Source organism: Zootoca vivipara, chromosome 8, assembly GCF_965207765.1.
Source record: "Zootoca vivipara chromosome 8, rZooViv2.hap1.1, whole genome shotgun sequence".
Lineage (NCBI taxonomy): Eukaryota > Metazoa > Chordata > Lepidosauria > Squamata > Lacertidae > Zootoca > Zootoca vivipara.
The window spans coordinates 28,911,033-28,925,431 of record NC_142591.1 but is presented as its reverse complement, the minus strand read 5'-3'; the positions used below and the strand labels follow the sequence as shown (position 1 = coordinate 28,925,431).

General features: G+C 43.4%; 1 protein-coding gene across 2 annotated transcripts in view; it reads left to right on the top strand.

Moving 5' to 3' along the window:
• The window catches only part of TPMT (thiopurine S-methyltransferase), a 14,764-nt gene extending 365 nt beyond the window's left edge, over positions 1-14,399 (top strand). The window contains exons 2-9 of one of the 2 annotated variants that reach the window (XM_035126363.3): positions 351-506; positions 1,005-1,097; positions 2,675-2,804; positions 3,321-3,373; positions 4,397-4,471; positions 7,027-7,112; positions 7,906-7,950; positions 14,025-14,399. In XM_035126363.3, the coding sequence (XP_034982254.1) occupies positions 367-506; positions 1,005-1,097; positions 2,675-2,804; positions 3,321-3,373; positions 4,397-4,471; positions 7,027-7,112; positions 7,906-7,950; positions 14,025-14,137 (735 nt within the window). In that variant the 5' untranslated portion in view covers positions 351-366 and the 3' untranslated portion in view covers positions 14,138-14,399. The remainder of the gene's footprint in view (positions 1-350; positions 507-1,004; positions 1,098-2,674; positions 2,805-3,320; positions 3,374-4,396; positions 4,472-7,026; positions 7,113-7,905; positions 7,951-14,024) is intronic. The other variant, XM_060277948.2, reaches the window with a different exon arrangement.

The following is a 14,399-nucleotide window of genomic DNA, read 5'->3' as shown; positions in this document are numbered from 1 at the left end:
ATACTTTCAAATAGTCTCTTCTGTAGTTGGGTTTACAGGTGAAACTTGGAAAATTAGAATATCGTTGAAAAGTGCATTTATTTCAGTAATGCAGCTTAAAAGGTGAAACCAATATATGAGATAGATGCATGACATGCAAAGCAAGATATGTCCCTTGTTACATGGTGCAAATGGTGTCTCACTGCAGATTGTGCTGTGAAATATTTTACAGATATTCCATAAACTTTATTTTATGAACTTAAGCAAGGGGTGGGAACCCTGTAAACATGTACAAAGTTTCTTGCTTAATGGGAAGGCTGAAACGTTAAATCAATGATTCACTAGTAGTTGCTGTTCGTTTTTCTCTGTAGAAAGGTTGTCTGGGCCATGGAAAGTTCTTCAGATGCATGCGGAAAGGATGACTCTGCTGGTGCCAAGTTACAAGAATCCAGAGTACTGACTGAAGAAGAATGGCTGCAGAAATGGGAAACTAAAAATATTGGATTTCATAACGAGCAAGGACATCCGTATGTATTCTATTCTCCCGTTTTGTAATAAAAATTGTTTGTAGAGGTATTTGGCTCTCTCTCTTCTGGCAGTTCCCTCACTGTGGGTTGTGAAGTGCCAGAGAACCAAGCAGAGTTCTGCCTGCCAACTATTTGATTTTTAGAAGCTATCTGAAGGCAGCCCTATATAATAATTTTTATTATTTATACCCTGCCCAACTGGCTGTGGTTCTCCAGCCACAGGGAAGTTTTTCATGTCTAATGTTCTAATGTTTTTAATATTTTGTTGGGTGCTGTCCAGAGTGGCTGGGGCGACCCAGTCAGATGGGTGGCATTTAAATATTAGTTGTAGTAGTTGTAGCAACCTGGATGGTTTCATTCATTGTTTGTTTGAAGCTGTCCTTTGCAATAGTTGTAGTGGTTAAAGGATTACACTTACCCATCCCAAGCTATGATTATGTTCCACTTGTATACTCGGTCAGTAAAAATAAGCTTAAGATAATTTCTTTTCTTCTGCAGTCTCCTAAAGAAGTATATGGATATATTTCTCAATGGCAGGAGTGGATTGAAGATATTTTTCCCACTTTGTGGCAAAACCATTGAAATGAAATGGTAAATAAGCAGTGATTTACCAGACACACCTCTCGCTTTCAGAAACTTTATGGTAAAGGTAAAGGGACCCCTGACCATTAGGTCCAGGCGCAGACGACTCTGGGGTTGCGGCGCTCATCTTGTGTTATTGGCCGAGGGAGCCGGCGTACAGCTTCTGGGTCATGTGGCCAGCATGACTAAGCTGCTTCTGGTGAACCAGAGCAGCGCACGGAAACGCCATTTACCTTCCCGCCGAAGCGGTACCTATTTATCTACTTGCACTTTGACGTGCTTTCGAACTGCTAGGTGGGCAGGAGCTGGGACCAAACAACGGGAGCTCACCCCGTTGCGGGGATTCGAACTGCCGACCTTCTATTGGCAAGCCCTAGGCTCAGTGGTTTAACCCACAGTGCCACCCGCATCCCTTAGTAGCTTGCTTTTTAAAGGGGTTCTACTGAGTTGGAGGGGATACTGCTGCAATTTTAAATGCCTTAATGCTGTGCCTAGTCAATCCACAAGGGAACCCTGTGCATTCCCCATTGAAATGAATGAGATTTTGAGCAAGATTATGAGCACTCAGGCCAAGCTCTCAGGAGGTGTTCATAGGACTTGGCTGACCATTCCACAACCATAGAGAGGTATGATGCCTGGTGTTTGGAACAAGTGGTAACCTGAAAACTAAGTTTGGGTATGGCTAATTGTTGTGATACAGGACTGTTCAGTCCGTCCAGATGCAAATGGGTTTGGGATGCATTAAGGTTGTCTGTCTGTGTTGGGCTCAAGTTTTTACTCAAATGCATCTTTTCATGCCTCCTTTATTTTGTAAGCCACAGACGCTTGCACAGCTTGTTATACATCTCACTTTATATATGAAAGGAATAAGCAAACACTCAGAAAAAACATCCATGATGTTTGGACGAGAGGCAGATTTAGGGGAGTGTGCACTACCGGTAGGTGCAGAGCCCAGGGGCACTGCAGGAGGTTCTGTTATTTAGAATGGAACGTGAGAGGCAGAGGGGCACTGAATTTTGGGATCCCAGGTTCTGCCACCATTGGGACAGTAATGCAAGCATCCACACTTTTTTCAAGGAACAGAGCTGGTTTAGATGGTAGGGAAGTGACTTTCAAAATTTAAAAGAGAATGATTTTTCCAAATTTCATTGTGGTCCTTAAATCAGAGAAGATGTCACCACCACACTTTGTATGTATGAATTTCTGTACATGGAGCCTTCCAGTCTCCACAGGCAAATGTGGAGAACCCATGTCTTGAGATTCTTTGCCTTTACATGTCTTCTCCTAGTCATAGATGTGTGCACTATTTTCATGAATGCCCAGGGTGTTAACTAAACTAGCAAGTGTGAAAAGAGGTCAGCTTAGTAAGTATCATCTCAGAAAGAAAAGCAGTTTGCATGTGAACAGAAAAGGAGGTGGACACAATCTCTCATAGTTTCTCTGCTTCAAATTCCCTACTCCCAGTAGTACACTCCTTTGCTTTAAAAAGCAACAGTCCTGTGTAGACTTTGACCATTTTTTCTTTGTCTTTGTTTTAAAAAACAGTAATAAAGTGTAAGTAAACTTGCTGTCTTGTCAACACTTAGGTTAGCTGACATGGGGCACCAAGTCATTGGCGTGGAAATCAGTGAAAGTGCACTGAAGGAGTTTTTCACAGAACAAAAACTTTCATTTTCGGAAGAAGCCATTCCAGGCATCACTGGTAAATTACTGAAGGTGTGTATTGGGGATTGAGGAGATGTTCATTTTAATGCGAATATACCTATTTCACAGTCCCTTAATCAATACAAGAACCAAAATGCAACTTTCTTTGAAAATTTGTATTTCTCCAAATTTCCCAGTGCAGTTTGTGGGAGCAAAAGTATGCATGGAAAGGTGTATATTAGTAAAAATAATATGCAGTACAGGGATGCATCACCAGGAGAAATTTCTGGCAAAAGTGCATACACTAGGTAAAAGTGCACACAAAAATATGAATTTTAGGACAAATGCCAACAAAAATGCATACAATGTTTTGTGTGGATTTTTCAAAAAATAATTCACAAACTGATTCAGAAATGAGGTAAAATGGATTTAAGTAACTCCATGCATTAGATTGTTTAATGGTTGCCTAACAAATAAAATAACAGTTAATGTTAATTTTCAATTAAAATATCTTACTAATTGTTCTTTCCGCCTTGTTGTTTTATTTAAATAATCCTAACTCAATGTTATCCCTATTTCTCACTGTAGAGCACAACTGGAAATATTTCTTTGTACTGCTGCAATATTTTTGATTTTACCAGGTAGGAACAAAATGATGACTCTGAATATTTCTGCAAATTAGAATGGTGCTAAGCTCTGTTTGATCTGAACCCATCAAATATTTCCTAAGAAATAAGGACAAACATTCAGAATATGCTGAATAGAGCATATTTCCCATCTTAATGTGGTAATTGCTTATGCATCATTATTTCCAGAACAGGGAAGTATCTTTTCCAATTAATTATGATTCACTTTCCAGTTTGCAAGATTAAATATCTCTTGTGAACACTGAACGTGCTTCAGTGCAGTTACATGTACACAGATTGCAATACTATTGGCTAAGAATTATTGGTGCTGCCCATAATCTCTATAAAACTTACTGTTGACTTGAGTAGTATGTGGCCAGCACCCCCAGACCTGATAGACAAGTTTCCCTAGCTGGGATTAAATCTCTGATCAGTCAATTTTGTTCCTAAAGAGAGTGGGCTGATTAGGTGGACCGAAATATGATCATCTCCTTTGTTTCAACATGAGATATTTAAATAACATTGTATTAGTTTTACTCTCATCATTCCGTTTAGTAACTTAAGGAAATTCCTGGAATGAAAGTTTCCATCTCCTCCTCACCCTAGCAGCTCCCTGCATGCTCTGCATACCCCAAAAAGCCTCTAAGGAGGATTGGACATCCTCTTGAACAACATGGGATGGGACACAGGGGAATGCTGAAAGGGGAAGGATAAGTCAAAAGCAGAAAAAGTTCATTCCACGAACTTGTTTTTGTTCATGGAAGGCGTGGACACTTTCATATGGGGCGGTTGCTTGACCCATGTTTATAGGATGCAGTCTGCTCATTTTGACCTTCAGCTTCATTGAATGCTCTGGATGAAGATCCCAATTGCATCATCTGGGTGGCTCTTGCTTAAGCAGACTGAGAGCTCTGTGCAGTAATTTAAAACCCCACGCCTCTTTTATGCAACATCTGTCTTTCCTGTCTAGATCGTAAAACTATGGTTTTTACAGCTTCTGATATGCAATGCTTCTTCCCTCTCTCCTTCTCCTTGTAGCGCCATCACTGGCAAGTTCGATGCGATTTGGGATAGGGGATCTCTAGTAGCTGTTAACCCTTGTGACAGAGAACGGTTAGTAACTATTGCTGAAATTTATGCTCTGTTGATGTCAGGGCAGTCTCGAGCAGGTCGCGCGCCCTGGTGCTGAGGGGCGGAGATCGCTCCGGTGCCCCCGCCCTCGCAGGGCGCAGCATGGCTTCCCCGCGCCACCGGGACTCTACCTAGAGCTGGCCCTGGTTGATGTTGAGACCTACTCTCCATCCTTTGCTAAAGCCTCTGGCTTTAAGGAAAGAATAATTTCCTCTTTGGCATCATTGAATAACTTGTACAAGCCACTCTGCCACTTGAGGCTACTTTAATAACTGAATACCCAGTTCCATAATAAATGGAATAGCAATGGAAATCCCTGGCTTGTTGAAGTTAAACCTAAAGCAGTTGCTTCACACACTAGTCCAACAGTGCAGGGGGAATGCACCAGGCAAGGGGCCACATGGAGTGTGGGTGAAGTGCTCCTTTTCAGGCCAGAAGGCCTGACCTTCTAAGGGTCTCTAGTTTTGCAAATGGGGCAGCGCCTACGAGAGGTGAACTGGAGGCAGAGGCTCAGGTTTGTCCAGTTCCCATTCTGCAACAATTCCCATTCTGTACTCTGTTGTTACAGAGCTCCACTAACAATGAACCCACATGCTAGATTTGGGGAGTTAATAAAGCTTTGTTACAGTGGCCCTGCAATGGAGATTTGTTACAGTGCTAGGGCAATCCTTTCTCTGTTACCGTGTTTCCCCCTTTTTAAGGCGTAGTCATAAAATAAGCCATAGCAGCATTTCTAAGCATTTGAGAAATATAAACCGTACCCCGAAAATAAGCCATAGTGATAGGCGCTGTGCGGAAGAGATCACTGAGCTCCCCGAGTCAGCAGCAGCAACGCCGGCCGCAGCAGTGTTTGCTGAGTCCTTTCTTGCTTTTGGGACTTGGTTACTGTGCTGGCTTGGGATGGTGTGTGTGCAATTGCTGTTGCTGCTTCGTGTTTTTCAGCTGGATTCTCTGGGTTCTAAGCACTTTCCCCCGTTTGTTTGTGAAGCAGCACTCGGCTGCAGCCCCTGCCTCTCCCGACGGCTGCATGAATGCGAGGCTGGATTTGATCGCTATCTCCTTTTCCATTTCTTTTGTCTTTGAGCACCCGGCCCCGCCCCCTCTCCCCTTCGTGGAATGAAGAACGGAGTTTTAGCAGCATTTCCTCATTATAAAAAAAAGGTCAGGAACTTTTACTTTAACCTCAAAAATGGGATATTTCCTCTCTCTAAAAACAACTCTGACCTGAACACCAATATAACGGGGGTAGATCACCTCCAGTTTATAAATCCGCAAGTAGATCGCAGTCTCCTAGAAGTTGGGCTCTATACTTTGGCTGATTGCAAGCCTTTGCATCTTTAAAAAACAAAAACCATGCGCTTCTCAGTCTTAATTTTCCTTTAATTCATCCCCCTATACCCTCCTCCAACCATTGCCTCCTTCCATTCCTTACCCCCCTCCCTCTCTCCCCACTTCCCTCACTCCTGTGCGATCTCATTTAGTCATATACTTGCTTTTTCTGTTGTGTTGTCTATTTTATATTTAATATTATTACCCTTTATGATGTTATTTTTTCCCTTGCGATAATTATTTATTTTTTATCTTTAACTAACTTTCCTTTCCATATTTTTCCATATATAACTCAACACTTTCCCATTCCTTCTTAACTCTTTGGATAGAGTGCCCCCCCATTATTGTTGTTAATTTTACAATTCCTGGATTTTTTATGGAACCGAACAGCTCGGGTGCTTCAGAATGTGCCTTCTGTTGCTACAGGGCTATGGGGCTTCACTATTTGACCCCCCCCCCCAGGTTGGGATTTTTAAAGTAGTTCTGTGGGTCCCAGGGCACAGAATCACCCCCGATCCTTTCCTTTGTCTAAACAGACCTATTCCCCCCTGACTTTGGAAGGCTGTGCTTCAAGGGTGATACCAGGGGTTTTTTAAGACCTGCGCCTCTTAAGGATTGTTACAGTCCATAACTTCCATTGCTTTCTACAGGGTTGGGGGTTTAAAGCACTGCCACCCCCACCCCACCCTGCAGGCGCTCGGAACTGGCAGCGCCAACAACGCGCCCAGCAATGTGCAGAAGAGAGCACCGAGCATCCTGAGCCAGTGGGTCCCAGTTGTACCAGCACTTTTTTTTTAAAAAAAAGACACCCCCTGAAAATAAGCCACTGTGTGTTTTTTTGAGGGAAAAAAGTTATAAGACGGTGTCTTAAAAAAGGGGAAACACGGTAGGGAGATTGCTTGTTAATGGCCCAAAATGACTGGTAGAGCATGTTTCCTTGATGAGAACAAATGAGTGGAGAAACTGAGTGGAGTAGCAAATCTGCTACTTCCATAGAAGAGCAAATGCTGCTTTTCTCCAGTTAGCATTTATCTATTTGTAAATAAACCAAGTATTTTTAAAAGTCTGTAACATTAAAGTTCCCTCTCCTCCAAAGGGAATTGAATCCAGGAAGGTCTTACTGCTTGGGGAAGTGGGAACTATGTGGTTGTGTTAAAATCCACTGCCTGCAGTAACACAATGTTTGGGCTTCTTAATTTTCTTTTTAGCTATAGCCAGTTGATATTATCACTAATGGGCAGCAGGTGTCATTGTCTACTAGTAACCTGTTTATATGACCCGAGCAAACATAAAGGTAAGATATTATGGCTGACATTGACATTGTGAAGATCCTACTTATGAATCATGCAGGCTGGTTTCTGGGGAAGGGGTGACCTTTTGTGACTAGAGATGATTATGAAACTCAGGCATGGGCCCAACGTGAGATTTTGAGGCAGAACACTTTCAGCAAGACTGAAAAGTCACATTTCCCAAATGTCTGTTGGTCTGTGACCCCAGTGCACATTTGATTTTCTCCATTATTACTTGCCTACTTTTTCATTCTAAAATTGGGCTCCAGGCAACTTATAAAATTCTAGTTAAAATACAATGGAGAAGGTTGTAGCTCAGCAGTAGAGCACCTGCTTTGCATGCAGAAAGTCCCGGGTTCAATCCCTGGCTGGAAATGGCCCTGTGTGAAATCTAAACAGCTGCTGCCAGATGTAGGCAATACTCAGCATGAGGCTGCTTTCTATGTTCCTAAGTCAATGCAAAAACAAGATAGCGGGTCAAGGGGTAACAACATAAAATAATGCACGATCCAAGTGTTTGTGGATTTCTACTGCCAGTTGATTGCAAAAAGATGCAATTAAGGTTAATATTTAGGGATCAGGAGCAAGCCACTGTACAAGCCTGTACAAGCCAATTTCCCACTTTCTCATAAATTGCACCCATCCATCTTAACTAGTTTTGGCAGTACAAGTGGCCTTCACCAAACTGGCTTGAAATTGAACAGGTTGCATATGTAAACTTGTGTAGGGTTCTTAAAGTGAGTTTATGGCCAGACTTAGTTTGATTTCCCTTTATTAATTGGTTGGTTTCTTTTTCAGGTCCACCCTTCTATGTTCCTGATTCTGAAGTGAAACATTTATTTGGTGAGTCAGCTGAACAATGATTTCGTCTTCTGTCAAAATGCATCTGGCAGACCCAGCATGCATTCACGATGTAGGAACAAACTGGGCATTTTTCCACTGGCAAAAGACAGTGACGCTGTTTGAGAATGTTTGCTTCCTAAGCAGAATCCAATGGCGTGCGGAGTCTGAAAATAGACACCAGAAATTTATCAGAGCCCTCAAAAACCATTACTTCCCCAATTTCATAGAATCATAGAATCATAGAATCATAGAGTTGGAAGAGACCACAAGGGCCATCCAGTCCAACCCCCTGCCAAGCAGGAAACACCATCAAAGCATTCCTGACAGATGGCTGTCAAGCCTCTGCTTAAAGACCTCCAAAGAAGGAGACTCCACCACACTCCTTGGCAGCAAATTCCACTGCCGAACAGCTCTTACTGTCAGGAAGTTCTTCCTAATGTTTAGGTGGAATTTTCTTTCTTGTAGTTTGAATCCGTTGCTCCGTGTCCGCTTCTCTGGAGCAGCAGAAAACAACCTTTCTCCCTCCTTTATATGACATCCTTTTATATATTTGAACATGGTTATCATATCACCCCTTAACCTTCTCTTCTCCAGGCTAAACATACCCAGCTCCCTAAGCCGTTCCTCATAAGGCATCGTTTCCAGGCCTTTGACCATTTTGGTTGCCCTCTTCTGGACACGTTCCAGCTTATCAGTATCCTTCTTGAACTGTGGTGCCCAGAACTGGACACAATACTCCAGGTGAGGTCTGACCAGAGCAGAATACAGTGGTACTATTACTTCCCTTGATCTAGATGCTATACTCCTATTGATGCAGCCCAGAATTGCATTGGCTTTTTTAGCTGCTGCATCACACTGCTGACTCATGTCAAGTTTGTGGTCAACCAAAACTCCTAGATCCTTTTCACATGTACTGCTCTCAAGCCAGGTGTCTCCCATCCTGTATCTGTGCCTTTCATTTTTTTTTGCCCAAGTGTAGTACTTTACATTTCTCCTTGTTAAAATTCATCTTGTTTGCTTTGGCCCAGTTGTCTAATCTGTTAAGGTCATTCTGAAGTGTGATCCTGTCCTCTGGGGTGTTAGCCACCCCTCCCAACTTGGTGTCATCTGCAAACTTGCTCAGGATTCCCTCAAGCCCATCATCCAAGTCATTGATAAAGATGTTGAACAAGACTGGGCCCAAGACAGAACCCTGTGGCACCCCACTAGTCACTACTCTCCAGGATGAGGAGGAGCCATTGATGAGCACCCTTTGGGTTCGGTCAGTAATCCAGCTACAAATCCACTGAATGGTAGCATTGTCTAGCCCACATTTTACCAGCTTCTTTACAAGAATATCATGGGGCACCTTGTCAAAGGCCTTGCTGAAATCAAGATAGGCTACATCCACAGCGTTCCCTTCATCTACCAGGCTTGTAATTCTGTCAAAAAATGAGATCAGATTAGTCTGACATGACTTATTTTTCAGGAACCCATGCTGACTTTTAGTGATCACAGAGTTTCTTTCTAGGTGCTCACAGACTGTTTGCTTAATGATCTGCTCTAGAATCTTTCCTGGTATTGATGTCAGGCTGACTGGGCGGTAATTGTTTGGGTCCTCTCTTTTCCCCTTTTTGAAAATAGGGACAACATTTGCCCTCCTCCAGTCTGCTGGAACTTCGCCTGTTCTCCAGGAATTTTCAAAGATTATTGCCAGTGGTTCTGAAATCACCTCTGCCAGTTCTTTTAATACTCTTGGATGTAGTTCATCTGGCCCTGGAGACTTGAATACATCTAAACTAGCCAAGTATTCTTGTACTACCTCCTTACTTATTCTGGGCTATGTTTCCCCTGCTGAATCATCTGCTCCATATTCTTCAGGTCGGGCGTTGTTTTCTTTCTTGGAGAAGACTGAGGCAAAGAAGGCATTGAGGAGTTCTGCCCTTTCTCTGTCCCCTGTTTGCATTTCACCATCTTCTCCTCTGAGTGACCCCACTGTTTCCTTGTTTTTCCTTTTGCTACGGACATACCCATAAAAGCCCTTTTTGTTGCTTTTAACCTCTCTGGCGAGCCTGAGTTCATTCTGTGCTTTAGCTTTTCTGACTTTGTCTCTACACGTGCTGGCTATATGTTTGAATTCCTCTCTGGAGATTTCCCCCCTTTTCCATTTTTTGTACATATCCCTTTTAAATCTTAACTCAGTCAAAAGTTCTTTAGATAGCCAGCCTGGCTTCTTTAGGCACCTTCCATGTTTCCGTCTCATTGGTATTGCCTGAAGTTGTGCTTTTAATATCTCCCTTTTAACAAACTCCCAACCATCATGAACTCCCTTCCCTTTTAGTATTACTGTCCATGGGATTTCACCCAGCGTTTCCCTAAGTTTTCTGAAGTCGGCTTTCTTAAAGTCTAGAATTTGGACCTTAGTATGCTTGGTTGCTCCTTTCCGCTGGATAATAAACTCCAGAAGAGCATGGTCACTCCCACCTAATGATCCTGCCACTTCTACCCCACTAACCAAGTCATCACTATTGGTTAGGACCAGATCTAAAATGGCTGATCCTCTTGTTGCTTCTCCCACTTTCTGGACAATGAAGTTGTCTGCAAGGCCAGTGAGGAATCTGTTCGACCTTATGCTCTTGGCTGAGTTTGACATCCAACAAATATCAGGATAGTTGAAATCCCCCATTACTACTATCTCACTTCCTTTGGAATGCTTGGCCATCTGTTCCAGGAAGGCATCATCTGTGTCCTCAGTTTGGCTTGGGGATCTATAGTAAACTCCCACAATGAGATCACTGTTGTTTTTCTCTCCCTTAATTTTGACCCAGATACTCTCAATTTGGCTTTGAAGTTTTAAATCCTGGATCTCTTCACAGGTATACATATCCCTAACATATAAAGCTACTCCTCCTCCTTTCCTGTTTGGTCTATTTCTCTTAAATAGATTGTATCCCTCTATTACTACATTCCAGTCATGAGACTCATCCCACCAGGTTTCAGTGATGCCTATTATGTCATATTTAGTTTGCTGTACCAAGAGCTCAAGTTCATCTTGTTTATTTCCCATGCTCTGTGCATTAGTATACAGACATTGAAGACCGTTGATCATTCCCCCATGTCTCTTATTTAAGGATATTTTCGTCCCACCACTAGGTCTGCATGCTGCTTGCTCCATTTGGTCCTTGACATTTGGATGATCATCTTCAGCATTTGATAGACTCCTACCTTCAGGACCACTGTCTCCCTCCCCCACATAAGTCAGTTTAAAGCCCTCCTGATGAGGTTTTTGAGTTTTGTGGCAAAAACATTCCTCCCAACTTTTGTGAGGTGCAGTCCATCACTTGCCAGAAGTCCATCTTCAAGAAACTGCAGACCGTGATCTAGGAATCCAAACCGTTCCTGTTTGCACCATTTGCGAAGCCAGTTGTTCACTTCCCCTATTTTTCCCTCTCTCCCTGGGCCATGTCGTTCAACTGGGAGGACAGAAGAGATGACAATTTGTGCATCTAATTGCTTCAACTTCCTGCCCAGAGCCTCATAATCATTTTTGATCTTCTGTAAGCTATGGCTTGCAGTGTCATTGGTTCCCACATGCACCAAAAGGAAGGGGTATTTGTCGGTGGGTTTTATGATTCCTTGCAGCCGTTCTGTTACATCTTTGATCTTGGCCCCAGGTAGACAGCACACCTCTCGAGACATCTTGTCAGGCCCACAGATCACTGCTTCTGTACCCCTCAGTAGGGAATCCCCAATCACCACTACACGCCTCTTCATAGGCTTGGTTGGGATTCTTCTATGTGCTGTCCCTTCCAAGGTTACCTGCATATTTCCAGAGGACTGACTTGGTTGCTCGTCTTCATATTCCTCATCAACTGTGATGAGGGAGAGATCCTCAGGTGGAGTCTGTTCCTCGTCTTCCATGAGCACTTCAAAACTGTTGTGTAATTCTAAGCACTCAGAGCGATCCCTGGGCCTTCTACTTCTATGAGTCACGTTCCTCCATACATCTGGCTGCTGTGTTGGGGAACTGACCTCCTCCTCAGGGAGATCCCCTGTCTCCTCCTTGGTGCAGACAGTGTGCTCTGCTGCATCCAAGAAAAGCTCCAGCTCTTTAATTCTCTGGAGCGTAGATACACGCCCCTGAAGCTGCTGCACCTTCTCTTCCAGAAGGGCAACCTTGTTTTCTAGTAGGGCAACCAACTTGCAATTGTTGCAGGTGTAGCTACCCACATCCTTTGGCAAGAAAACAAACATTGCACAGGAATTGCAGGTGACAATGGTTGTTCCCTCCACCTCCATCTTGAAAACCTTGAGGTCAAGGGGGAAAGAGGAAGAGGCCTAGGTCCCCCCTAACAAACGTATGAGACTTGCTGCCCTAGGTCAAAAAGATGGGTCAAACTGCGCGCGCCGCTAGGCGCGCGCCGCTACACTCCAAGCTCTGACTAGCTCCGCCCACAGCTAATCACCTGAACTTCCTGACTCACACTTCTAGGTGAAAGGTCACAGCCAGAAACAAACAAGGTCACAGCCAGAAACAAACACCCACACAAGCCTGGACAGTCACCCAAATCCAAGAGGCAGCAGCCCTTCTGCTCCTTCCTCAGTCGCTGCACTCCAAGCTCTGACTAGTTCCGCCCACAGCTAATCATCTGAACTTCCTGACTCACACTTCTAGGTGAAAGGTCACAGCCAGAAACAAACAAGGTCACAGCCAGAAACAAACACCCACACAAGCCTGGACAGTCACCCCAATTTCTTTTCCCTTTTTTGCTGATTATTTTGTGCTAGGGAAAAGAAACTTGAACCTGTACGTCTAGTCTGACAGATCCTGCCTCCTTGTGATGCAAGGTTACCTTCAATACAGAGCCCTAGTAATTTAACCTAAATCCTTGGACCATTCCTTATTCTCTTTAAACATTTCACATTGCCTACCTGCACATAAAGGTGGCATCCTTCATCTTGCTTCTCCCTAATTTCTTTAGACAATGCCTGCTCTGTGGATTTGAGCATGGTGGTGCTGTTTCAGTTTCATCTAAGTCTGTATCCAGCCTATGCGATCTGCACATCGTCACACAATTCTCTCCACTGCTGTCAGCAGATGCAGGAGTTATGCCCTGATAAAAAATACTGGTTCTGCTTTCCCTGTCACTCCCAGGAGTGCTGTGACTGCCTACTCTGGTTTCTTACTGCACAATATGTGTACAGAGGGTAATGTGATCACTGTATACAAGTATCACAGTGTTTGTAAATGCAGCCTCACTGTGTGTGTTTGTATCCCGTAGCCATTTTATCATATACGTGAACAATGCAGTGTGCCTTTTTTGCTCGCGTGATTTGGAGTCAAACTGTGCAGGCAAAGGAACATATTTCACCTGCCTTTAGATTAACCACAGTTTGTCGGGTATGGATGACCTGACAAGCAGCAGCTAATCTAAACTGGAAGGGAAAGCTTCCAAGCTCCTCAAGGCTACACAGAAGAAAAAGGTGGGGGGCACACTAAACTTGATGTGGCTAATTCTCATCACGCTCAACTATTATTTGGCTCAGGGGTAGCCAGTGTGGTGTTCTCCAAGTACCGTGGACTACAACTCCCAAATCAGTTCCAGCCAGCATGGGATGATGGGAGTTGTAGTCCATCACCTCGGAAGGGTGCCACATTGACTAACTTTGTTTTAGCATGGCATCCAAATGAGACCATCCATGGCTGTTGTGAGGGCTTAACTTCTACTTGCTTAATTTTAATCAAGTAATGAATGAATGGCCCAAGAGAGAAGACTTTGCATCTAACAAAAGTAAAGGTAAAGGACCCCTGACCATTAGGTCCAGTCGTGACCGACTCTAGGATTGCGTGTTCATCTTGCATTATTGGCTGAGGGAGCCGGCGTATAGCTTCCAGGTCATGTGGCCAGCATGACAAAGCCGCTTCTGGCAAACCAGAGCAGCACATGGAAACGCCGTTTACCTTCCCACTGTAGCGGTTCCTATTTATCTACTTGCATTTTGACGTGCTTTCAAACATCCTTGGCAAAACACAAAGCAAACTTTACTTGTCCATCTCTAGATAGATCAGTAATTTGTTCTTACTTTCCTTTCAGGCAAATCCTGTGATATTACATGTCTTGAAAAAGTCGATGGCTTACTAGAGAGGCCTAAGAAGTGGGGTTTAGATTACTTTTGGGAGGTGCTATACATGCTTGTGTTAAAATAGCCAAGAAGATAACAAGCATCTTAGGCTGCAGGTCTGTACTCAATTACTTTGAAATGAGTCCCACTGAATGAAGAACTCTTCAGAGTAAACACAAATAAGATTTTCCTGTTAAACGTGGGAGGGTGGCAGTTCAATTACAGAACATTTGAACATTTTGCACCTTCAAAATGAATAATTCTCTAGCTATTAGATTCCACTTATAAAAATCTGTACTTCAAACTCATTTTATGTGAATTTCCATATAAAAGTCACATTAATTTTT